This window comes from Lissotriton vulgaris, chromosome 2_1 (assembly GCF_964263255.1).
Source record: "Lissotriton vulgaris chromosome 2_1, aLisVul1.2, whole genome shotgun sequence".
Taxonomy (NCBI): Eukaryota; Metazoa; Chordata; class Amphibia; order Caudata; family Salamandridae; genus Lissotriton; species Lissotriton vulgaris.
Window position 1 is genome coordinate 254630680 of NC_141687.1, and position 24393 is coordinate 254655072.

At 50.6% G+C, this 24393-nt stretch overlaps 1 protein-coding gene across 2 annotated transcripts in view; it reads left to right on the forward strand.

Annotated features, from left to right (window-relative positions):
- Positions 1-24393, forward strand: part of DDX52 (DExD-box helicase 52) — a 142914-nt gene that overhangs the window by 112419 nt on the left and 6102 nt on the right. For both annotated transcript variants that reach the window (XM_086954873.1, XM_086954874.1), the window contains exons 13-14: positions 22659-22730; positions 23197-23289. In XM_086954873.1, coding sequence (XP_086810999.1) covers positions 22659-22730; positions 23197-23289 — 165 coding nt within the window. The remainder of the gene's footprint in view (positions 1-22658; positions 22731-23196; positions 23290-24393) is intronic.

Here is a 24393-nt window from a genome sequence, read left to right on the forward strand (position 1 = left end):
CACTCTGCACTCACCACTCTGCACTCACCACTCTGCACTCACCACTCTGCACTCACCACTCTGCACTCACCACTCACCACTCTGCACTCTGCACTCTGCACTCTGCACTCTGCACTCTGCACTCTGCACTCTGCACTCTGCACTCACCACTCTGCACTCACCACTCTGCACTCACCACTCTGCACTCTGCACTCTGCACTCACCACTCTGCACTCTGCACTCACCACTCTGCACTCTGCACTCACCACTCTGCACTCTGCACTCACCACTCTGCACTCACCACTCTGCACTCTGCACTCTGCACTCTGCACTCTGCACTCTGCACTCTGCACTCTGCACTCACCACTCTGCACTCACCACTCTGCACTCACCACTCTGCACTCACCACTCTGCACTCACCACTCTGCACTCACCACTCTGCACTCACCACTCTGCACTCACCACTCTGCACTCACCACTCTGCACTCACCACTCTGCACTCACCACTCTGCACTCACCACTCTGCACTCACCACTCTGCACTCACCACTCTGCACTCTGCACTCTGCACTCTGCACTCTGCACTCACCACTCTGCACTCACCACTCTGCACTCTGCACTCTGCACTCTGCACTCTGCACTCTGCACTCACCACTCTGCACTCACCACTCTGCACTCACCACTCTGCACTCACCACTCTGCACTCTGCACTCTGCACTCTGCACTCTGCACTCTGCACTCTGCACTCTGCACTCTGCACTCTGCACTCTGCACTCTGCACTCTGCACTCACCACTCACCACTCTGCACTCTGCACTCTGCACTCTGCACTTTGCACTCTGCACTCTGCACTCACCACTCTGCACTCACCACTCTGCACTCACCACTCTGCACTCACCACTCTGCACTCACCACTCTGCACTCTGCACTCACCACTCTGCACTCACCACTCTGCACTCACCACTCTGCACTCTGCACTCTGCACTCACCACTCTGCACTCACCACTCTGCACTCACCACTCTGCACTCACCACGCTGCACTCACCACGCTGCACTCACCACTCTGCACTCACCACTCTGCACTCACCACTCTGCACTCACCACTCTGCACTCTGCACTCACCACTCTGCACTCACCACTCTGCACTCACCACTCTGCACTCACCACTCTGCACTCACCACTCTGCACTCACCACTCTGCACTCACCACTCTGCACTCACCACTCTGCACTCACCACTCTGCACTCACCACTCTGCACTCACCACTCTGCACTCACCACTCTGCACTCACCACTCTGCACTCACCACTCTGCACTCACCACTCTGCACTCACCACTCTGCACTCACCACGCTGCACTCACCACTCTGCACTCACCACTCTGCACTCACCACTCTGCACTCACCACTCTGCACTCACCACTCTGCACTCACCACTCTGCACTCTGCACTCACCACTCTGCACTCACCACTCTGCACTCACCACTCTGCACTCACCACTCTGCACTCACCACTCACCACTCTGCACTCACCACTCTGCACTCACCACTCTGCACTCACCACTCTGCACTCACCACTCTGCACTCTGCACTCTGCACTCTGCACTCTGCACTCTGCACTCTGCACTCTGCACTCTGCACTCTGCACTCTGCACTCTGCACTCTGCACTCTGCACTCACCACTCTGCACTCTGCACTCTGCACTCTGCACTCACCACTCTGCACTCTGCACTCACCACTCTGCACTCTGCACTCACCACTCTGCACTCTGCACTCACCACTCTGCACTCACCACTCTGCACTCTGCACTCTGCACTCTGCACTCTGCACTCTGCACTCTGCACTCTGCACTCACCACTCTGCACTCACCACTCTGCACTCACCACTCTGCACTCACCACTCTGCACTCACCACTCTGCACTCACCACTCTGCACTCACCACTCTGCACTCACCACTCTGCACTCACCACTCTGCACTCACCACTCTGCACTCACCACTCTGCACTCACCACTCTGCACTCACCACTCTGCACTCACCACTCTGCACTCACCACTCTGCACTCTGCACTCTGCACTCTGCACTCTGCACTCACCACTCTGCACTCACCACTCTGCACTCTGCACTCTGCACTCTGCACTCTGCACTCTGCACTCACCACTCTGCACTCTGCACTCACCACTCTGCACTCACCACTCTGCACTCTGCACTCACCACTCACCACTCTGCACTCACCACTCTGCACTCTGCACTCACCACTCTGCACTCTGCACTCTGCACTCTGCACTCCGCACTCACCACTCTGCACTCTGCACTCACCACTCTGCACTCACCACTCTGCACTCACCACTCTGCACTCACCACTCTGCACTCACCACTCTGCACTCACCACTCTGCACTCACCACTCTGCACTCACCACTCTGCACTCACCACTCTGCACTCACCACTCTGCACTCACCACTCTGCACTCACCACTCTGCACTCTGCACTCTGCACTCTGCACTCACCACTCTGCACTCTGCACTCTGCACTCTGCACTCTGCACTCTGCACTCTGCACTCTGCACTCTGCACTCTGCACTCTGCACTCTGCACTCTGCACTCTGCACTCTGCACTCACCACTCTGCACTCACCACTCTGCACTCACCACTCTGCACTCACCACTCTGCACTCACCACTCTGCACTCACCACTTGTTAGACGGACCGGGAGGGTCGGCCGAGATTACGGGGAGAGGTCTCCAGGGAGAGCCGTCTCCAACGACTGTACAGATAAGTAACTTCCCCCCCACAGACAGACACCACACAAGATTGAAGGTTAACGAGACTTTATATGCAATTCTTAGGTTACGTTGGTATGATACAAGGAGGTCTGGACTCAGGGGTCCCCTCGATTCGAGTCTGTGGTTGAGGAAAGGGGTAGCGGGACAGTCTTAGTTACCGGTGAGTTCAAAATAGCTCTCAATCCTCGAGCTCGGCGTTCTTGATGATCGGGCCGTGGAGGAGCCAAGCAGGTCCCGAGATGGATGAAGGAAGGACGACGGTCCGCGGCGGAGCCTGCAGGTCCCGGTGAAAGATGACGGTTACAACGGTCCGCGGCCACGCCAGCAGATCCGGACGACGATGAAGAATGAAGGTTACGACGGTTGTGGCAGCGCCAACAGGCAGGACGATGGTGCACAGGACAGAGCTACGGCAGCGCCAGTAGTCCGTCCAGGATGAGTTCCTCTTTGCGTCTCTCGACTCCAAGATACAACTGCCTTCCTGCTCTGGAGCTGCCCCAGTTATAGGGCTGGCGTGCTTTGATGTCCGGACCCTCGCACTTGGAGGTCGGGAGGTCCGGGATGAGGGAGTCCAGACACCCAGCAGGGGGGTGGAGCCAGCGCCCGGGGAGGCGATGGGCGAACGGCACTTGGTGGGGGAGAGCCATCGACACCTCCTTCTCCCATTGACTTGCCAAGTAGCCCGCTCACCTCCTGGGTGGATGGTGGTGCCGGGATGTCTGAGGCCTGGCCAGGCCCAGGGTTGAGGTCGGCCGGGGGCCAGGCGGCCACGTGGTGAAGTGTCCAAGATGGCGGCCCGGGCTGGGCGCGTGGGCCGGCAGTGGATCGGGCCCACGAGGTCGACATGCTCGAGGGCAGGGGTCCCTGAGGGGACGGAGGACGTGCAATGGTGGTGTGGGGTGCTTGTGTGACCGGGCTCGGGCCTGGTCGAGCCGGGGGAGAGCGGCCCTTCGTGTGGCCTGTCCAACATGCGTCCCCCCCAGCTGAAGGCGGGGAGAGTCACCCATCCTCTTGGGGACTCTCTTCGTCGAGGCGGAAAAATCGGGACAGGCCATCCGCGCTGGCGTGGTCGGACCCAGGCCGGTGTTCGACTGTGAAGTCCATACCCTGCAAGGATATGGACCAGCGTAGCAACTTGGGGTTTTCCCCCCGCATGTGCATCAGCCACTGCAGGGGTCGGTGGTCGGTCTGCACCCGAAAGTGGGTGCCGAAAAGGTAGGGCCGGAGCTTCTTGAGGGCCCATACCACAGCGAAGGCTTCCCTCTCTATGGTGCTCCAGCGTTGTTCCCGTGGTAGGAGTCTCCGGCTGATGAAGGCCACCGGTTGATCAAGGCCCTCGGTGTTCACTTGGGACAGGACCGCCCCAATGCCCTGGTCGGAGGCGTCCGTCTGGACGACGAACTCCCGGCTGTAGTCTGGGGCCTGGAGCACAGGAGCGGAACACATGGCGGCCTTCAATTGTTCGAATGCCGCTTGACACTCGGGGGTCCAGTTCACCTTCTTGGGCTGATTTTTTGACGTGAGTTCGGTGAGGGGGCCCACTATGGTACCATAGTCTTTCACGAACCTTCGGTAATAGCCCGTGAGGCCCAGGAAGGCTCGTACCTCGGTTTGGGTGATAGGGGGCTGCCAGTCCTGGATGGCGGCAATTTTCAGTTGTAGAGGGGCCACTAGGCCGCTTCCCACTTGGTGTCCGAGGTAGGTCACAGACCCTTGTCCAATTTGACACTTGCTGGCCTTGATCGTGAGGCCAGCTCGCTGAAGGGCTTGCAGCACTGCTCGGAGGTGGTGGAGGTGCTCGGTCCAATGGTGGCTGTACACAGCGATGTCGTCTAGGTAGGCGGCGCTGAACCCTTCGAGCCCCGCCAGGACCTGATTGACGAGCCGTTGGAAAGTCGCTGGGGCATTCTTCATACCGAAGGGCATGACCGTAAAATGGTAATGGCCATCGGGGGTGGAGAAGGCAGAACGTTCTTGTGCTCGGGGTGTGAGGCCGATCTGCCAATAACCTGCTGTCAGGTCGAAGATGCTAAGGTAGCGGGCAGCTCCTATTCGGTCGACCAGTTCATCTGCCCGGGGGATGGGATGTGCGTCCGTTCTGGTGACTTCATTCAGGCCCCGGTAGTCGACGCAGAACCGGAGTTCTGGTGTGGTTCCGGGGGCGGCTGCTTTGGGGACCAGTACGACCGGGCTGGCCCATGGACTGTCTGAGGGCTCGATGACCCCGAGCGTGAGCATCTTAGCCACTTCCGCCTGGATGCAGGCCCGTACCCGATCAGGTACGCGGTAGGCCCGGTGGCGGATAGGAGGGCTGTCTCCGGTGTCTACATCGTGCACACACCAGGAAGTGACACCTGGGGTGAGGGAGAACAGACTGGCGAACCGTGACAGGAGGGCTTGGCACTCTTGGCGTTGTTCTCTGGTGAGGGTCTCCGAGAGTCGGACCCCATCTACGGAGCCGTCTTGCTCCTGGGTCCGCAGGAGGTCAGGGAGAGGCTCGGAGTCGTCTTCAACCCCATTGTCCGTGGCCATCAATAGGCTGAGTTCTGTTCGTGCAAAGTGGGGTTTCAGTCTGTTGGTGTGGAGGACTCGGAGGGGGTTCCGGGAGGACTCCATATCGATCAGATAGGTGGCAGGACCCTTGCGCTCGATCACCTTGAAGGGTCCCGTCCATTTGTCTTGGAGAGCGCATGGCTCCGTGGGGGACATGACCCATACCTGTTGTCCCGGTTCGAATTCAATGGATGAGGCGTTCTGGTCATACCATTTTTTCATGTCCTCTTGACTGGCCTCTAGGTTGGCTTTTGCTAGGTCTCTGAACCGCCGGGACTGGTTGCGGAGGGTGAGGAGGTACCGGAAGACATCTGGAGGGTTCTTGGTCGGAGGCATCTCCCAGCCTTCTTTGATCAGGCTGAGCGGCCCCCGCACTGGGTGCCCATAGAGCAGTTCGAATGGGCTGAAGCCTAGGGATTTCTGTGGGACCTCTCGGTAGGCGAAGAGGAGGCACGGCAGCAGCACATCCCACTGGCGACGGAGGGGCTCTTCCAATCCCCCGATCATTCCTTTCAGCGTGCGGTTGAACCGCTCAACAAGTCCGTTCCCTTGGGGGTGATAGGGGGTCGTGAAGCGGTAGGTGACCCCACACTGTTGCCAGAGAGATTTCATGTATTTAGAGATAAAGTTCGTGCCTCTGTCGCTGACGACTTCTCGGGGGAACCCCACACGGGAGAAGATCCCCATCAGGGCCCGGCCGACCACTGGGGCTGTCACGGTCCGGAGAGGAACAGCCTCAGGGTAGCGGGTGGCGTGGTCCACTAGCACCAGAATGAAGCGATGTCCTTGTTTTGTACGCGGGTCCAGGGGTCCCACAATGTCTATTCCGACCCTCTCAAATGGGGTCGTGACTACGGGAAAAGGTTGCAAGGGGGCTTTTAGTTTGCGGCCGCTCTTCCCACTGGCTTGGCACGTGGGGCAAGATCGGCAATGCTGGTGCACATCGTTCCTCATTTTGGGCCAGAAGAAGTGGGTCACTAGGCGACTGTAAGTTTTATCTTGTCCTAGGTGCCCTGCTAGGGGGACATCGTGGGCCAGGTTTAACAGGAAGTCTCTAAAGCAGAGGGGCACTACTAGTACTCGGTTGGCCCCCAGCTCGGCGATTCGTTGCTCGCTGTATAACAGATCATTGTCCCAGTAGACCCAATGAGTTCCGGAGGTGTCCCCTGCGCTTTGGGCGAGCGCTTGTTGGCGGAGTCCCTCAAGGGAGGGACAGGTCTTCTGTTCCTGGCGAAATTGTTCTTGTGTGGGTCCCCCCTCTTGGGCCCACTGGTCAAGGTTAGCGAGGTCGGAAGGTTGAGCCGGTTCGAGGGGGGTGTCATGGTCGGGGGTTTCGGCTGGGGCGACCGGAGGCGGTGGCGCCGGCCATTCTGGTTCTTCCGGGTGATGGTTGGCACGGGCGGCCATGGACCGGGTGGTGACGCATGCCCAGTCCGGGACGCCCAACATCCCCAAGTGTTCTTTTCGCTCCACAGCGGCCCACGGGGAGCTCTCCAGGTCATTCCCGAGGAGGCAGTCCACGGGGGCGTCGTCTCGGACCGTCACCTTCAACATGCCGGAGACCCCTCCCCACTCAAAAGGGACGCAGGCCATCCGACACAGACTTTCCGAGTTGTCGGCTAAGCGTACAGGGCAGAGAATGTTCGGTAGATATTGTTCTGGGGTCACCAGGTGACAGCGGACGGCTGTCACACTGGCCCCGGTGTCCCGAAGGGCTTCGGCCCGTTGTCCATTGATGCTCACCCATTGGCTGTACTTCTGGGTGTTAGCGGGTAGGGGGACCCGCGGGACCATGTCTCTTCCCCCTAAGCACGCGAGAGTCATGGCGGCTGGCTCCCACTCTGGATACTCTTGCTCGTCTGTTTCTTGTTCCTCGGAGATCTGTTCTTCCCCTAGTGCTGCGGCGGCCACATGGCGGGGTTTTGGACTCTGATACTGCGGGCAGCTTGGGTCGTTTGCATAGTGGCCGACTCGTTGGCATCGGTGACACGTGACGTTTGCTCTGTACCCCGGTCGCGCCGGGGTGTTGCCCCGGTTGGCCGGGGGGGTGGTGCTGGTAACGGGGGCGGCCGGAGTGTTGTCTCTTCCCCGCCCTTGGCCTCCTCCTCCTCTGGGTCGGTGGTGACCATTGTTGTTCCTGTTTTGCTCGTAGGACCCATTCCGGCCCACTCTGGTGATCTCCCACCGGTCAGCTTCGGCTGCGAGCTGCCGGGGATCGGTTAACTTGCTGTCGAGGAGGTGTTGGCGTAGTTCAATGAAGCAATTGTTGGACAGATGCTCCCATACCATCAGATTGAACAGTTGCTCGTAGGTCGTGACGTTGTTCCCTTTGATCCATCCTTCGAAAGCTCGGCTAAAGTACGTTACATAGTCCACCCAAGTTGTACCCGGGATGCGTGTGCAGTCTCGGAACCTCTGACGGTACATCTCGGGCGTGAGGCCATAGCGGGTGAGAAGGGCCGCTTTCATATGGTCGTAGGAGGTCATCTGGTGGTCTGGGAGCTGTAACAGGGTATCGCGGCCCTCATTGAGGAATCTGCCCCATAGGCCGGCTCCCCAATCGTTTCTATCGATCCGGTGCGCAGTCATAGCGATTTCATAGGCCTTAAACCATTGCTGGATGTCGTCCTCTCGAAAATATTCTCGGACAACATCCTTGGGGATGTGTACTTTTTTCTCCGTGGTCCCGGGGGTGTGTGGTCTCTCGGGCACCCCCAACTCTTTATTCTGCTTGCGCAGGTTGATCTCGGCTAGGTTCCGTTCGTGCTCGTACGCTAGTTTCTTTTCCTCGAGCTCCCTTTGTCTCTGTTTCTCCTCTCTTTCTTCTCGGAGACGTAGGTGCTCTAAGGTTATTTTTTGTTCGGCCAACTTGAGTTCTACGTCCATCTTGAGTCGGGCCATTTCTAGCTCGTGTAGTCGGGTTTTTTCTCTTTCTTGGATCTCGTCTGGCGAGAGACCGGTTCTTTGCCCTTCAGGGGCCGTGTTGCTTTTTTTCGCGGTGCTTTGCTCAGGCGTTTCGGTATCCCCGGTCTCTGCCCAAGATTCTAGGGCATGCTTAAAATCGTCCTTGGTGCTTAGTCCGGTGGTAGCGATACCTAGTTCAATGCAGAACTGCTTTAGTTCACGATGGCTGTACTCCTCTAGTTTTTCCATTTGGAACTTCTCAGTTGATCCGCTCTCTTTAGTTGTCATTGTGGTTCGTTGTGGGGTGAGCTACTCTCTGTACGTATGCGGTGATTCGGATCGCGCCGCTGGCCACCAATGTTAGACGGACCGGGAGGGTCGGCCGAGATTACGGGGAGAGGTCTCCAGGGAGAGCCGTCTCCAACGACTGTACAGATAAGTAACTTCCCCCCCACAGACAGACACCACACAAGATTGAAGGTTAACGAGACTTTATATGCAATTCTTAGGTTACGTTGGTATGATACAAGGAGGTCTGGACTCAGGGGTCCCCTCGATTCGAGTCTGTGGTTGAGGAAAGGGGTAGCGGGACAGTCTTAGTTACCGGTGAGTTCAAAATAGCTCTCAATCCTCGAGCTCGGCGTTCTTGATGATCGGGCCGTGGAGGAGCCAAGCAGGTCCCGAGATGGATGAAGGAAGGACGACGGTCCGCGGCGGAGCCTGCAGGTCCCGGTGAAAGATGACGGTTACAACGGTCCGCGGCCACGCCAGCAGATCCGGACGACGATGAAGAATGAAGGTTACGACGGTTGTGGCAGCGCCAACAGGCAGGACGATGGTGCACAGGACAGAGCTACGGCAGCGCCAGTAGTCCGTCCAGGATGAGTTCCTCTTTGCGTCTCTCGACTCCAAGATACAACTGCCTTCCTGCTCTGGAGCTGCCCCAGTTATAGGGCTGGCGTGCTTTGATGTCCGGACCCTCGCACTTGGAGGTCGGGAGGTCCGGGATGAGGGAGTCCAGACACCCAGCAGGGGGGTGGAGCCAGCGCCCGGGGAGGCGATGGGCGAACGGCACTTGGTGGGGGAGAGCCATCGACACCTCCTTCTCCCATTGACTTGCCAAGTAGCCCGCTCACCTCCTGGGTGGATGGTGGTGCCGGGATGTCTGAGGCCTGGCCAGGCCCAGGGTTGAGGTCGGCCGGGGGCCAGGCGGCCACGTGGTGAAGTGTCCAAGATGGCGGCCCGGGCTGGGCGCGTGGGCCGGCAGTGGATCGGGCCCACGAGGTCGACATGCTCGAGGGCAGGGGTCCCTGAGGGGACGGAGGACGTGCAATGGTGGTGTGGGGTGCTTGTGTGACCGGGCTCGGGCCTGGTCGAGCCGGGGGAGAGCGGCCCTTCGTGTGGCCTGTCCAACACCACTCTGCACTCACCACTCTGCACTCACCACTCTGCACTCACCACTCTGCACTCACCACTCTGCACTCACCACTCTGCACTCACCACTCTGCACTCACCACTCTGCACTCACCACTCTGCACTCACCACTCTGCACTCACCACTCTGCACTCACCACTCTGCACTCACCACTCTGCACTCTGCACTCTGCACTCTGCACTCTGCACTCTGCACTCTGCACTCTGCACTCTGCACTCTGCACTCTGCACTCACCACTCTGCACTCTGCACTCTGCACTCACCACTCTGCACTCACCACTCTGCACTCACCACTCTGCACTCACCACTCTGCACTCACCACTCTGCACTCACCACTCTGCACTCACCACTCTGCACTCTGCACTCTGCACTCTGCACTCACCACTTTGCACTCACCACTTTGCAATCACCACTTTGCACTAACTCTGCACTCTGCACTCACCACTCTGCACTCACCACTCTGCACTCACCACTCTGCACTCACCACTCTGCACTCACCACTCTGCACTCACCACTCTGCACTCACCACTCTGCACTCACCATCGTGTTAAGCATGCACTATAATTGACGCCAAAATAGTCACATTATCTCCTAATAAACAAAAAAGCCTTCAAGATGAAATAGCATCCTATGTAAGTGGCGTACAATACAAAGTACGACAAAGTGGGTGTAGATCTTGGTTTCAAAACATGAGCGAGTTAAGTGGGGTGTCTTAGAGCCGAGATTGTCAAATACTTTCCAGTAAAGAGATATATGTATAGATGTGAGTTCTACCGAGCGGTGGGGCGGTTGGGAGGTGCTTAATAGCTTAGTTTTAACCCAAAAATATATTTGCACAGAATGAAGCTATAGATAGCTGAATGAGAGTAAGTTGTAAAGAAGCAGGCCACGTCCTGGTGGTTAAAGTAGGAATATAATAGCAGCTCGATTGGCTTCGAGGTGATTATTGATCATTAGTAATTGTGTAACTATGACAATAATAGTTGTCCTAATTCCTGTGCTACCTCATTGACCGTGTTCATTTTTCCCCAGGCTTGCCCTATCACACTCTGCCCATCCTCCCCTTTAGGTCACAACATGCCTCGTCCACCCACTGCAGGACAATGTATTATCACCCGCAGCGTGAAACAGAGTCAGGTTCGAACTAAGTATCAAAGCAGCTGCAGAAAAATATTGGGTTAAAAACAGAAGTTATGATGTGTTCGCGCCAGGCAGCTGATAATGTGTCTTTGCTCTGATCACACCAGAACGGAAACCAATGTGCGCTCTGCCCACGGCTGCTGCGCAGAGGAAACCCCGGCTCATGCGCGGTCTTAATATAAAAAAACGCGCGCCTCTTACAAATGTCCTTGGTATGACAGTAAGTGTCACTTAGAAGAACTTTAAGCGTTATGTAGTTGTGTGCTGATATCCTTTTCTGTATAGTCTCATTTTATTTTATTAAAAGCAAACATCCTTAATGCTCACAGCATACATGCACAGTAATTTAAAAAACAAGTCGGTATCTCAGGGGTCGGGTCAGGTAAATCTAGGTGAATATGTGGTCCCTATGTGATGGGCTTGTCCGTTTCTTTTTATGCACACCGAGTAGCATAGCTAGTTTGCCGAGGTGCTCGGCTTCTTATGACTCACCCGGGCTGTCTCTTCACGCGACGTGAGGAGGAGCCGAAGAAAGAAAACAAACACTTGCATCGTCATCGCGCGCTCCGTTGACGGCCACAGCCCCGGGTCTGCCGCGGCCGGTCCTGCAATAATGGGCATGGCGCATGCGTAAGCCCGAAACCTTCCATTGGGCACGGCGCATGCGCAAGCAGTGGGAGGTATTGCTAGCGTCTCAGCTTCCGAGGAGGACAGCGCGTTCGCGTGCGCGTGGCCGGCGCAAATCGCCTTGCGCGCGGCCAGTGCTGTCGTCCTGGGAAGCTGAGCCGCTAACAATAAGGTCTCTGGCGAGAGCGAGCTTCGCTCGCTTCTAGCCGAGACCTAAAAAGCCGTCAATCGTGATGAAAAATTGGGTAAGAAAAACCAAAAAGAGATCCTCTTAGAACAAGCCAGAAAATTAACTGGGGCTGTGAGGCTAACAGCTATTACACTGCATGCTGGGAAAGGAAAGCTGCTGACTACTGAAAGAAACAGTCCGGTTTACTTGCAGATTCTGCACATCTGAACCGACTGGCATCTTTTTCATCTTAATTTTTCTCTTTCTCTGCATGTTGGCTGCAGGTTATTTTGGAAAATGTAGCACATTCTTTTGTTAGGTGCTGCAATGTGGTCTTACTGCTACCAAAAAGTTATTTCTACACAAGAAAAATGTAGTAAAAGCTAGCCTGACTTGCGAATTATGGAGGTATCAACATAATATGGATGTTGAGGTGCCTACCTCCAACTACAGATTGACTCGGTTATATTCAGAATTAAGTGTTCCTTTTTCCCCTCGTGTGTGGGAATATTCTACCCCCCTTGTTATAGGGGCCTCAAACTGTTCAACCCATGTCCACTCTTATCATTCCATCCCTTTGTGTGCCATGACACAAGCGCAGTGCATTATAACTTTCCTTTTTAATGTCCTTCACTTCGTCATTTGTCACATCCAGTGAGCATTGACCAACAGGGCAGTCCAATAGTCCTCTCCTGGTGTACATCCCTTGCCCGCCATCCTATAAGACCGGCTCCTGATCATCATGGGGCAGTGTAGAGGTGCCCTGGCCAGCAGACGATTATATGGTTTAGCGTCGTGAAACCTTTTCTGGATCCACATGCTGTGCATCATGCTGCCATCTAGTGGTTGGGTCCAGAATAGTCCTTGTTTTTAAATTTTTTATTTTTTCATTTGGGGTGTTGTCAACCACCATTTAGTGGCAGATACGTCTCCTGTGTGACGTCAGACGGCGCCCTGGAGGTTGTTGTGCTTGGTAGCCATCTTCAGAATTATTTTCCGCTGTTGAGTCTGGAAGCAAGACGGAAAGCTCCAAAGTTTTTCAGGACTAAAATCCCAAAGAAGAAAAAAAAGTTGAGATTTTGAGTGGTAAACCAACATCGACCATCCACATCGTAACCGGAGAGCAAGGCTTAGCTCCGATAATGACAACCCCAATACCGAAGACATCAAGGGTCGACAAATGCCGAGGGAGGGGCCATAGAAAATACCCCTTTCAAATCTGGCCTCGAGTGCCACCATAAATTTGCACAACGCGACCCACAAGACGTATGCATACTCTGCCTGCCCAAAGACCACAAGGACCTAGGTTTTTGCAGTGATGAAGAGGACCAGGAAGTTCTAGCAGAATCAACACACGAAGGATCGGACGTCGAAATTCTAGCGGGAGACTCCAAAAAAGACCACACCCACTCAAAGATGGTGAAGGATACAGAGAAGAAGAGGGATAAGGTAAGACACCATACACATCCGTTGGAACCAAAGGGCCACGACAATAAGGCACAGCCTAAGGCAGCCCTGACGCCGAAGAAATAGGCGATTGAAGGCCAGCCGCGATACAAAGAACTCCACGGAACCCTACCAAGGGATGCCGACAAGGGAAAATCTCACATGGCGTCGAAACAAAAGGGTCGAACACGGACCCCCGAAAAGAACCGCGACACAGTCTAAACCAGGGGCAAGTGCGAGCAAGAAAAGAACATTTCTGGCCTCCGACACCGAGAGGGTACTGGAAGTTGAGTAGTAAAAGATACGGCTCGATGCCGAAATGGTGACGCTCCTCCAGAAAAAAGGAGTTTAACGCCTCACTCAAGGAATCAGAATTCCTAAGATCCCCGTCGCCGAAGCAGACAATGTTGACGCCGAAGGGGCAGTAAATGCCGATGGGAAAGAAGAGGAGATTCTCGAGCCATCTCCAAGCCCTGAACCTCGCAATGAGGCTCTCGAGGAAGACATCAAGGTGCCAGAAGACGAGGATGCCTCAGAAAATTTTGAGGACACATGGAATGACCTCGACACTGAAAGCCCAGAGGAGGAGATATGCTGTTATCCCACCTGGCCTCCCCTACATGGAATACAAACAGGTGGGAAAACATATTTCTAACAATTCACTAAAGCACCATCTAAAGGACTACAGACTAAAACGCAGAAAAAAAGAATCCGAAGATGGCTACCACGCACAACAACCTCCAGGGCGCCAGCTGACGTCACACAGGGAACGGGACGTACATGGCACCAAATGGTGGTCGATGACACCCAAGATGAAAAAAAAAAAAACAAGGACTATTCCTAACTCAACGACTAGATGGCGGAATGATGCACAGCATTTGAATCCAGAAAACTCTTCAAGCTGCAAAACTACTCCTGCTGGTAAGTAAAAGGAAGGCAAATGTATGGACATGGTAGGCAGAAACATGGAAAAGGAAGCAGCGACGGGCAAACTCTAATGCCCTGCTGAACAGATACGGTCTCCAGCAATGGAATGGCATAGAGGAGCTAGTCAATCAGCTCCCCGAAGAGGACAAGAAAAGAGGTAAATCTATAGTCCAAGAAGGCAGAAACATCTCTAACACATGCCTCAAATCAGCGCTCGATCCTGCAGAAAGATGTGCACAGGCACCACTCTAAGAAGACATGCCTGGCTTAGAATATCCGGTTTCAAGCAGGAGGTTCAAAAGACCATATACAGGGGAGGCACTTTTTGGAAAAGAAGTGGATGAATCTCTCCAGCAGATTAAGAATGATAACAAAACTGCAAGAGCCATGGGAGTCCTACAACAAAGAGGTTCCTTCAAACGAGGAGGGTTTAACTGAAGAAAGCCCACAGGAAGAGGACACAAATGTCACATCAACAACAGGGCAAGGAAATGGTCAACAAACAAACAAGCCAGCAAACAGGATACCAAGGTTGGCAACAACCACCAAAGCAGTCCTTTCGAGGAAGAGGCAGGGGCAGAGGCCAGCCCTCTAAAGGAAGAGGAAATGGCTCTAATTGACTCCTGCGAAAGAAAAGACGTGCGAACACCATTGGGAGGCAGAATATCACAGTACCTACAATAGTGGGGAAACATCACCACAGACAAGTGGATATTAAATTTGAGAAAATACGGGTATTGCGTAGAACTGACAAGGACACCACCAGCAAACCCGCTAAAAATAAAAGGGTATCTCAAATCAGAGCTCATACAGTTAAACTCAGAATTCAAAGACCTTCTTCAAAATCAAGCAATAGAAATTGTACCAGAACAGGACCTTTTCAAAGGGACCGCTACCCGTATTTCCTAGTCTCCAAACAAGACCTATCACTAAGACTAATCCTGGACCTAAGGTTCATCAACACATTCATCTTGACACTGCATTTCATAATCACTAGACTCCAGGAAATAAACCTACAAATTCAAATAGGAGATTACATGGCAATAATAGATCTCAAGGACACCTACTTACACATCCCCATGAACAAAAACCACAGACAATATCTCTGGTTCCTTCACAAGGGAACACACTACCAGTTCAAGGTACTCCCTTTCTGGATACAATCAGCACCACAGGTATTCACCAAGTGCCTAGCCACAGTCTGGGCACACCTGCAAAAGGATGGAATGCACGTCTACCCTTACCTGGACGACTGGCTCATAATGGCAAACACAAAACAACACATCTTAGCCATGTCCAAACACAATCCACATGCTCCAAGGATTAGGATTCTCAATAAATCACAAGAAATCCTCCATAAAACCAGAAAAGAAAAAGACTTTCTTAGATGCAAGACTAAACTCACAACTCGCACAGGTTTGCCCTACGCAAAAGAGAATAAAAGCGATCAAACGGGAAACTTCCCTCTACTGGACGGGCCAATCTCAGACAGTGAGGAGAGTCATGAAACTCATGGGCATGATCCTCATGCCCGCCTACATATGCGCCTCTTCCAGGAATGGCTTCCCAAGAACTGGTCACAAGCCACAGGGAGTTGGGAGGATTTAGTGCTTGCTATGCACAGGCTGCAAACAGAAATACAATGCTGGGCATCCAAAAACATAGCACAGGGGAGACCTTTCAAAAACCCAACTCCTTCTGTGACAATCACTACGAACACATCCCTCAACGGATGGGGGGTGCACCTCAAACAACTGAAGGTACAAGGTCAGTGGAACTCAACAAGCTAACACAACAGATTTGGCAATGGGCAATTTCTCAAAGGATCAATCTGCAAACAATACATCTGCTGGGAGTATACAACACTACAGCAGATCTTTTAAGCAGACAGAACAACTGCTCCCATTAGTGTGAACTGAAGCACAAACAGTACAATACATCTTCAAACTCTGGGGAGATAGACCTATTTGCGACAATACAGAACAAGCAATGCTAGTTCTTTGCCTCGAGGCTTCCTCACCACCTGTCAAAAGGGAATTGCCGGTCACTAGATTTGTCAGGGACATTTGCATATGCATTTCCACCAATACCTCTAATACAAATTGTTCTTGAAAAAGCAAGACAACCAGGGACAAACTTAATTCTCATTGCCCCACATTGGGCCAGACAAACATGGTATTCAAGTTGGCTAGAACTGTCCAAGGGACACAATCAAAATCATAGCAGACAAGGACCTACTAACAATGGAACAGGGCCAAATCTTTCACCCGGAGCCAACAACGCTACGCCTAGCGGCCTGGCACCTGAATACGTAGAGTTTGGCCACCTCAACGAACAATGGAGATTCTAGGGTAGGCAAGAAGACAAACTACAGGAAAAAATGCTATGCCACAAAATGGAAGCAGTACACTATTTGGAGAACAGCTAAAAACCAAATGAACTCAATCAATACACAGGAAACGGTGATCATATATCTAACTCACCTTCTTGACAGTCAGATCAACTACTCAGGCATAACGGTACATCTCGCTGCCATCGTAGCTTATACCAGAGAAAACTCATTCAAAAGCTTTTTCAGAACACCTGTCATAAAACGGTTCATAGAGGGGTCTAAAAGAAATGCTCCCCCTAGATCAGCTCCAGTCCCTATGTGGAGCTTAACCCTTTCGATGCTCATGACGAGCTCAGCTCGTCATGATGCACAGTTGAGCTGTGCTGATGACGAGCTGAGCTCGTCATGACACCAGCAAAATGGCAATTTCCAGCACAGGGGGGGGAAAACGCCTAGCAGCCAAGGTGTTAAATACAGTGCTCACAAAACTTATGACAAAACCATTTGAACCCATGCATAAGGAAGACCTCAAACACATCACTTTAAAGACAGGATTTCTTATTGCCATCACATCCTTACTGAAAGTGAGTGAGTTACAAGCACTAACCATGCAAGAGCCATACATGGAAATCCATAAGGACAAGGTTATTTTAAAAACTAACCCACAATTCCTACCAAAAGTGATATCCAAATATCACCTAAATCAAAGTATTCTCCTTCCGGTCTTCTTCAAAGACCCAAAAACAAAAGGGGAAAGAAGCCTATGTACCCTGGATGTAAGGAGGGTACTACTGTACTATACTATACACAGAAAACAGAACAAACTCGTTAAAGCAAACTGTGTGTTGCCTACTCACATACTAAAACAGGGATGCTTGTTACAAAGGCAACAATTGCACTATGGATAGTCCAGACCATCCAACTATGCTATACCACTGCAAACCAGGAACTAATGGTACAACCAACAGCTCACTCAACTGAAAAAAGGGAGCGACTCGGGCATTTATGTCCAATGTGCCCATAGAAACTGTATGTGCAGCAGCTACATGGGCAACACCGCATACTTTCCCCAAACATTACTGTGTGGACATACAATTAAATAAGGAAGCAGTAGGACAAAAGGTTCCCACAGCCTCCCCAAAAAGGGAGAAACCGCTACGTAATCTGATGCACAGCATGTGAATCCAGAAAAAGGATTCAGGCAGCAAAAGAAAATGGTTACTAACCAGTAGGAGTAGTTTTGCAGCTTGAAGAGTTTTCTGGATTCACATGCGACCCACCCGGCCTCCCCTACAAGGAATACAAACAGGTGGGAAAACATATTTCTAACAATTCACTAAAGCACCATCTAAAGGACTACAGACTAAAACGCAGAAAAAAAGAATCCGAAGATGGCTAAATGGTGACGCTCCTCCAGAAAAAAGGAGTTTAACGCCTCACTCAAGGAATCTGAATTCCTAAGATCCCCGTCGCCGAAGCAGACAATGTTGACGCCGAAGGGGCAGTAAATGCCGATGGGAAAGAAGAGGAGATTCTCGAGCCATCTCCAAGCCCTGAACCTCGCAATGAGGCTCTCGAGGAAGACATCAAGGTGCCAGAAGACGAGGATGCCTCAGAAAATTTTGAGGACACATGGAATGACCTCGACACTGAAAGCCCAGAGGAGGAGATATGCTGTTATCCCACCTGGCCTCCCCTACATGGAATACAAACAGGTGGGAAAACATATTTCTAACAATTCACTAAAGCACCATCTAAAGGACTACAGACTAAAACGCAGAAAAAAAGAATCCGAAGATGGCTACCACACTCAACAACATCCAGGGCGCCAGCGGAGGTCACACAGGGAACGGGACGTACATGGCACCAAATCCTTTCACCTCTCCTTTTGCGCGCAACCTGTGGTCATTGCTAAAATAATTTTGATTTGTTCTAAAATAAATACCTTGTAATTGATTACAGAAATTGGCGCTGGTTTCTTGTGTGGTCTATTAACTGGTGTAAATGCATAAATAGGTATTTTGTACATGCAGTAATATCTCTTGGAGGTTATTCGATAACGGAGTTGTATAAATTGTCTATGCAACAGAAACTGTGAGTTTCTCAATTGTTGGTCACGGACCACTGTTTTCATTCCCGTATTGCGCCCAGGTCCGGCTTGACTTTAAGGGCTACCTCATTATCTATAATGACAAGTATGGAGAAGGCCTGTTTTCCATTTTAGGGTTGAGCCTGCATGCCTACATGTAGTAGTGCATGCGTCACTCTTGTGGGACACTGTTGTTAACAAAAAGGGATTGGGCCCACCCATTGCTCAGCATTTGTTGGGTTCGCAAGGCTCTCTTCTTTACATCTTCGTAATTGGTCACTGCAGGCCAAGCATCATTTCTGTTCCTTTTTCTGTGGAGCAGGGGCCAAACACTGATTGATTCAACTTAATCAGTGTCCATGCGCTGCTCCCGATGTGATAGAGGTACTATTTTGTTATTTTTATTAACTTCTGGTGCCCTAAAAACAGAAAACATGTAACTGGCAAAAACGTGCCCAGCAGGAAAAACAAGATTGCCAACTTTATTTCCTATAGTTAACTCTTTACTTTTGCCAAGTCTTCTTTTCTCACTTTGTACTTGTACTTTGTTTTTGCTCATGGGTGCAAGCTGTTATCAAAAGATGATGATTATCTTGTTCTAAATATTGCAAACCGGCATTGTTTCTTTCTAACGTGTAATTTCCTAAATTATACTTTGACACACAGTCGTGCAGTACACCACAATCCAATCCTGTTTAATCTAATCCACCCCCTACACCAGTCCAATCCTACCCCACACCAGTCCAATCCTACCCCACTTCAATCCAATCCACCCCACTCCACTATCCAGCCCCACTCCAATTCACTCACCCCAATCCAGTCCACCACATTCCAATACTCCACACCAATCCACCCAGAACAATCTTCCCCACACCAATCCACCACAGTTTCCCCCACTCCTACACGCCCCACTCAAATCATCCACCCACTTCACCCCACACCAATCCACCCCAATTCAATCCAACCTACGTCAATCCATTCCACCCCACACTAGTCCAGCCACCCCACTCCAATCCACCCCACTCCAATCCACCCCACTCCAATCCAGTCCACCCTCCACCAACCCACTCCAGCCCTCTCCAGCCCAGCCCTCTCCAGCCCAGCCCACTCCAATATAGCCCACTCCAATATAGCCCACTCCAATATAGCCCACTCCAATATAGCCCACTCCAATGTAGCCCACTCCAATGTAGCCCACTCCAATCCAGCCCACTCCAATATAGCCCAATCCAGTCTGCTCCACCCCGCCCCAATCCAGCCTACTCCAATCCAATCCTATACACTCCAATCCAATCCAACCCACCCCACTTCATTCCAACCCAACCCACCCCACTCCAATCCAACCTCTACCTCACTCCATTCCATCTCACGCTAATCCAATTTAATCCGCCCCACTCCAATCCACCCACCCTTCAAACTCAACCAACCCCGTTCCAATTCAATCCAACCTCCTCCAGTCCAATCCACCCCACTCATATCCAGCCCATTTTAATCCACCCCACTCCAATCCACCCTGTCCCACTCCAATCCACTCCGCCCAATCCATCCAATCCACTCCAATCCACTTTCACTCCAATCCACACAAATCCCATCCAATCCACGCAACCCCAATCCAGTCCACCCTACCCCAATCCAGTCCACCATACCACAATCTAATCCACCCCACCCCAGTTCAATCCACCCCACCCCAGTCCACCACACCTGTCCACCCCATTCCAGTCCACCTCTTTCCAATTTACTGCAATCCGCCCCAGTACTCTTCAACCCACCCCACTCCAATGCACCCCACAAAACTCCAATGCACCCCACTCTACTCCATTCAACCCTACTCTATCCACCTCACTGTACCCCAATCCAATCCTCCCACCCAATCAATACACCCAACCCCAGATAAATCCACTCCAATCCAACCCTGACCAAACCAGTCCACCCCACTCTACTCCCCCATTCCAATCAGCTCCCCCACTCAAATCTACTAGTCTAATCCACCCCACCCAACTTCAATAAAATATAATCCACCCCACTTCACACAATTAATTTAATTAATTCATTTTCTAAAGCGCACAGCTACCCAGAGGTTTCCCCGCGCTATCAGACACGAGCAGAATGAAAAGAGACAATTGATTGAATAACCAAGTTTTTAAGCATTTACGGAAATTCGCAGAGATGGTTTCATTCTGAAGTGACATTGGGAGCAAATTCCACAGAGAAGAGCCCAGGCAAGAGAAAGACCGACCACCCATTCGTGACAATCTGGTCCTGGGAACCAAAAATGTATCCTGAGTGGAGGAGCGAAGGAGGCGCGGTGGATGGTAGGGATGAACTAAGACGTTCAGATACTGGGGTGCTGTATCAGATTTGATTTTGTGCATATAGCTCAGAGCCTTGAATTTAATGCGGTTCTCCAACCTGAGCCAGTGAAGGTCAAGGAGCGAGCTTGAGACGGAGGCCATTCTAGGAACCTGGCAGAGTAACCTGGCTGCCGAGCTCTGCACCACCTGAAGTTTACGAATCACCTCCTTATTGGATCCTAGATACAGGATGTTGCCATAGTCCAGCCTGTAAGTAATAAGAGCCTGTACCACAGTTCATTGCGTGGGACCAGGCAACATCCAAAGGATTTTTTGAGCCACTTTGGGATGGTGAAGCAGGTTGAGGCGACCTTAACTGCTTGATGCTTCATTGAAAGCTGGTCGTCCATGATCACACCTAGATTGCGGACCTGTCGCGCAGGTTGGGGAAGAGCACCCATTTGAGGAGGCCTACGCTGGTGGCCCCAGAGATCTTTGTTTTTCTCCAAAATTAGTACTTCTGTTTTTTCGCCGTTAAGTTGGAGAGAGGATGATTTAGATGCCTCTTTAGTAGAAAGGGAGAAGATTAGCTTGGTGTCATTGGTGTAGGAGAAAATAGACAACCGAGCATCTTCAGCAATCGTTGCCAGAGGCCTTACATAGACATTGAACAGTAGTGGGCTGAGAATTGAGCCCTGCTGTACTCCGTGGGGGGAAGCATGGGACTTAAGAACTGGCTGACGGAGAGAAAACCCAAAAAGTACAATCAGCCAGAAAATCAGTGAGCCATTTGAGTGCTGCACCGACAACGCCCAGTGATTGTAAAGCTTTTAGTAGTATGGTATGTGACACTGTGTCGAAAGCGGCACTCAAATCAAGCAGTACGAGTGCCACAGTCCACAACTCCACCCTCTTCCAATTCATCCCACTCTAATCCAATCGACCCCACTACAGTCCTATAATTTCAATCCAGTCCGCCCACTCGAACCAAATTCGCCCACCCTAATCCAGTCCACCCCACTCTACCCCCCAAATGGACCTCTCCTACCCCATTTCAATCCACCCCACTCCAATCCAACATACACAGTCCACCCCCTCCAGTTACAAACACTATTGGTTGAAAAGCAAGACTGACTGGGTTTGTCACTGGTTGAGCTGTTTGTCTTAACCCTTTCAACTCTCTATTTTCATGTTTTAAAGTTCGTGAAACAAACATTGATGTTTTTGAATCTACTACTCGTCCCAAGGTCTTACCTGGGTTTCATTTTCATTCTGGATGTTTCTCAAAACCAGATTATGTTTGTTGCTGCATTCATTGCTAGACCTAATGGAAGAGAAATTGTAGTTGTAAATATTAAAGCATATGCATAAAGTTATGTTACTGTATGTTTAGCTGTCGGGTGTCAATTTGACATAGAACTACAAACAGGTTCTTTTTAGGCAATCCTTTTTTGAATCACTTTTTTAGATTTTCTGAGACTCTCCGTTTGAGATAGTGTTATGAAAAAAATGGGTAGAGTTTTAGAATGAACATCCTTAAGTAGGTGCTAGCACTATGTATTGCTAGCTGATTCCACTGGTCTGAGCTGATAACAGTCATATATCAAACCTAGAAAATTGGACAGGGGGGGGCGGAACTGTGCGGAACAGGAAAGCACATACTTACTCTTTCTCCACTCCTGCTGCTTCTTTTTGATGCCCTACTGAATTTTAAAATATCGTAGTATTAGATTGGTCTTTTCTAGTAGTTCAAGAATCATCCTGACAAAATATATTTAGATCAGATTGCCTCTAAATCTGAGGACAGCAAGTAGTCATCTGTTGGGAAAATGCGTTTATACTATGCGTGCAAAGTAGCACTTGGGTAGAAATCCTCACCACTGTACCACTGGTTTTCTACTACAGTTCCCTTATGTGCTTGCGCTCTTGAGATAATACGCTTATGCTGCACACTCCAGTGCTGTAGTATTAAAGACCCTGCATTCTCTTTTTCAGCATAGCTAATGTTATCCAGCATGCTGGCTGCCCAGTGCCTGATTACATCAAGCATTTCCACAAACTACAAAGGTGAGTCATTTCTTCCATGACTGCTTAAACATAAAGAGTGCAGCATTTGTTGCTGTTTGCCTTTAAACCCCATGTGCATTGTTAGCAAAATTAAAATTGCTTTTGTTAATAGACTTTTGAGAGCAGTGTAGAAAAAAAGACAATATGGCTATATCTTGTTTGAATGCAGTTTACAAAAATGTATGGTAAGAAGTAGATTGATCTTTAATATATAAGTGGTATGAGCGGTCCAAGCATGGTCTCCTTTCCGCTGCCAAAGCCTTTCTGAGAAAGCATGTCATGCACATTGCTTGGAAGTGGTGCATCGGCAAGTGGTAGTCCTAGTCTACCCACACAATATTGTAGAACAAGGCCGGTCATTTTTTAAAAATATTATCTTCAACCATGGATCGCTTATTTTACATTTGCTTTCTGCCTCCTTTTTGACTTCAGTAACACCATCTAGTAACATCTGTTTTCTTTTCAGCAAACAGAAAAAGAAGTTAGTGAAGAACCCTTTGAAAAGGCAAAAGATCCGTACAACTCCCGAGTACTTCTTGGAAAAAGCTAGGCGAAAAAAGTATTTATACACTTTTTTTTTAATGCTGCTTTTATATAAATCCAGTATTTTGAAATGTATCAGAAATGAGAAACGTTACCTTTAAAAACTAGTATAGAACATCCTATTCCCTCTTTGGATTCCTAATAATTTGTAACTCTGCATCCTGATGAAGATCGAAAACCTAAGTTATCTTGAATAAAAATTGTACAGTTGAGAACTGCATGCACTGCCCTACATCAGTTCAGACGCCTGCTACTTGATTGACCATCACCTAGGAGAAAAAATGGAACCCATAATAAATATTACGGGCCTTATGTATCAAGCCTTTTGCGATTCGTTAAGGCTGAAATTCGCAGAATTTCGGCCTTAGCGAATCGCAAACGGCCTTTTTACCGATTTTGAAACGTAAGAAACATTAGCAAAATAAGGAATCACAAAAAATTGCGATTCCTTATTTTGCTTAAGCATTTAAGGAATCGCAATTTTGCGATTCCTTAAATGCTATGTATGAAGCTTTTTAAACTTGCAATTTCAGGTTTAGAAATCGCAAATTACCACCAACTTGTAGTTGGTGGTAATTTGCGATTTCTTGTAAATATGCACAATTGTGCATTTGTGAGGGTGGCATATGACGCACATACATGCCCATTGGGCATGTATGTGTGCCATATGCACACACATGTAATTTACAGGGGTGCAGCAGGGTGTCCTTGAGACACCCCTGCACCCTTGCAATAATTCTCAAATTGCGATTAGCAAATTGCGAATTCGCAATTTGAGAATTATTTCGCAATCATTCCTATGGGCCTACTGGCCCATAGGAATGCATTGAAAATTATTCCTTAATTGCGAATTCGCAAAATGCGAATTCGCAATTAAGGAAGATTAAGGAATCGCTAATAAAAAGCGATTTTCTTCATACATACCATTTTGCGATTCCTAAATAGCGATTCCTTAATCGCTATTTAGGAATCGCAAAACGGAACTATGATACATATGGCCCTACTTCATGTACACCAGGATCTCTCAAATGTGACAAAAGAATCTCCAAATATTCCCTCAACTGCTCTGGTTTAACAACCTTTCACACTAGCCCCTGCCACCCTTCTACCCAATCTCAGC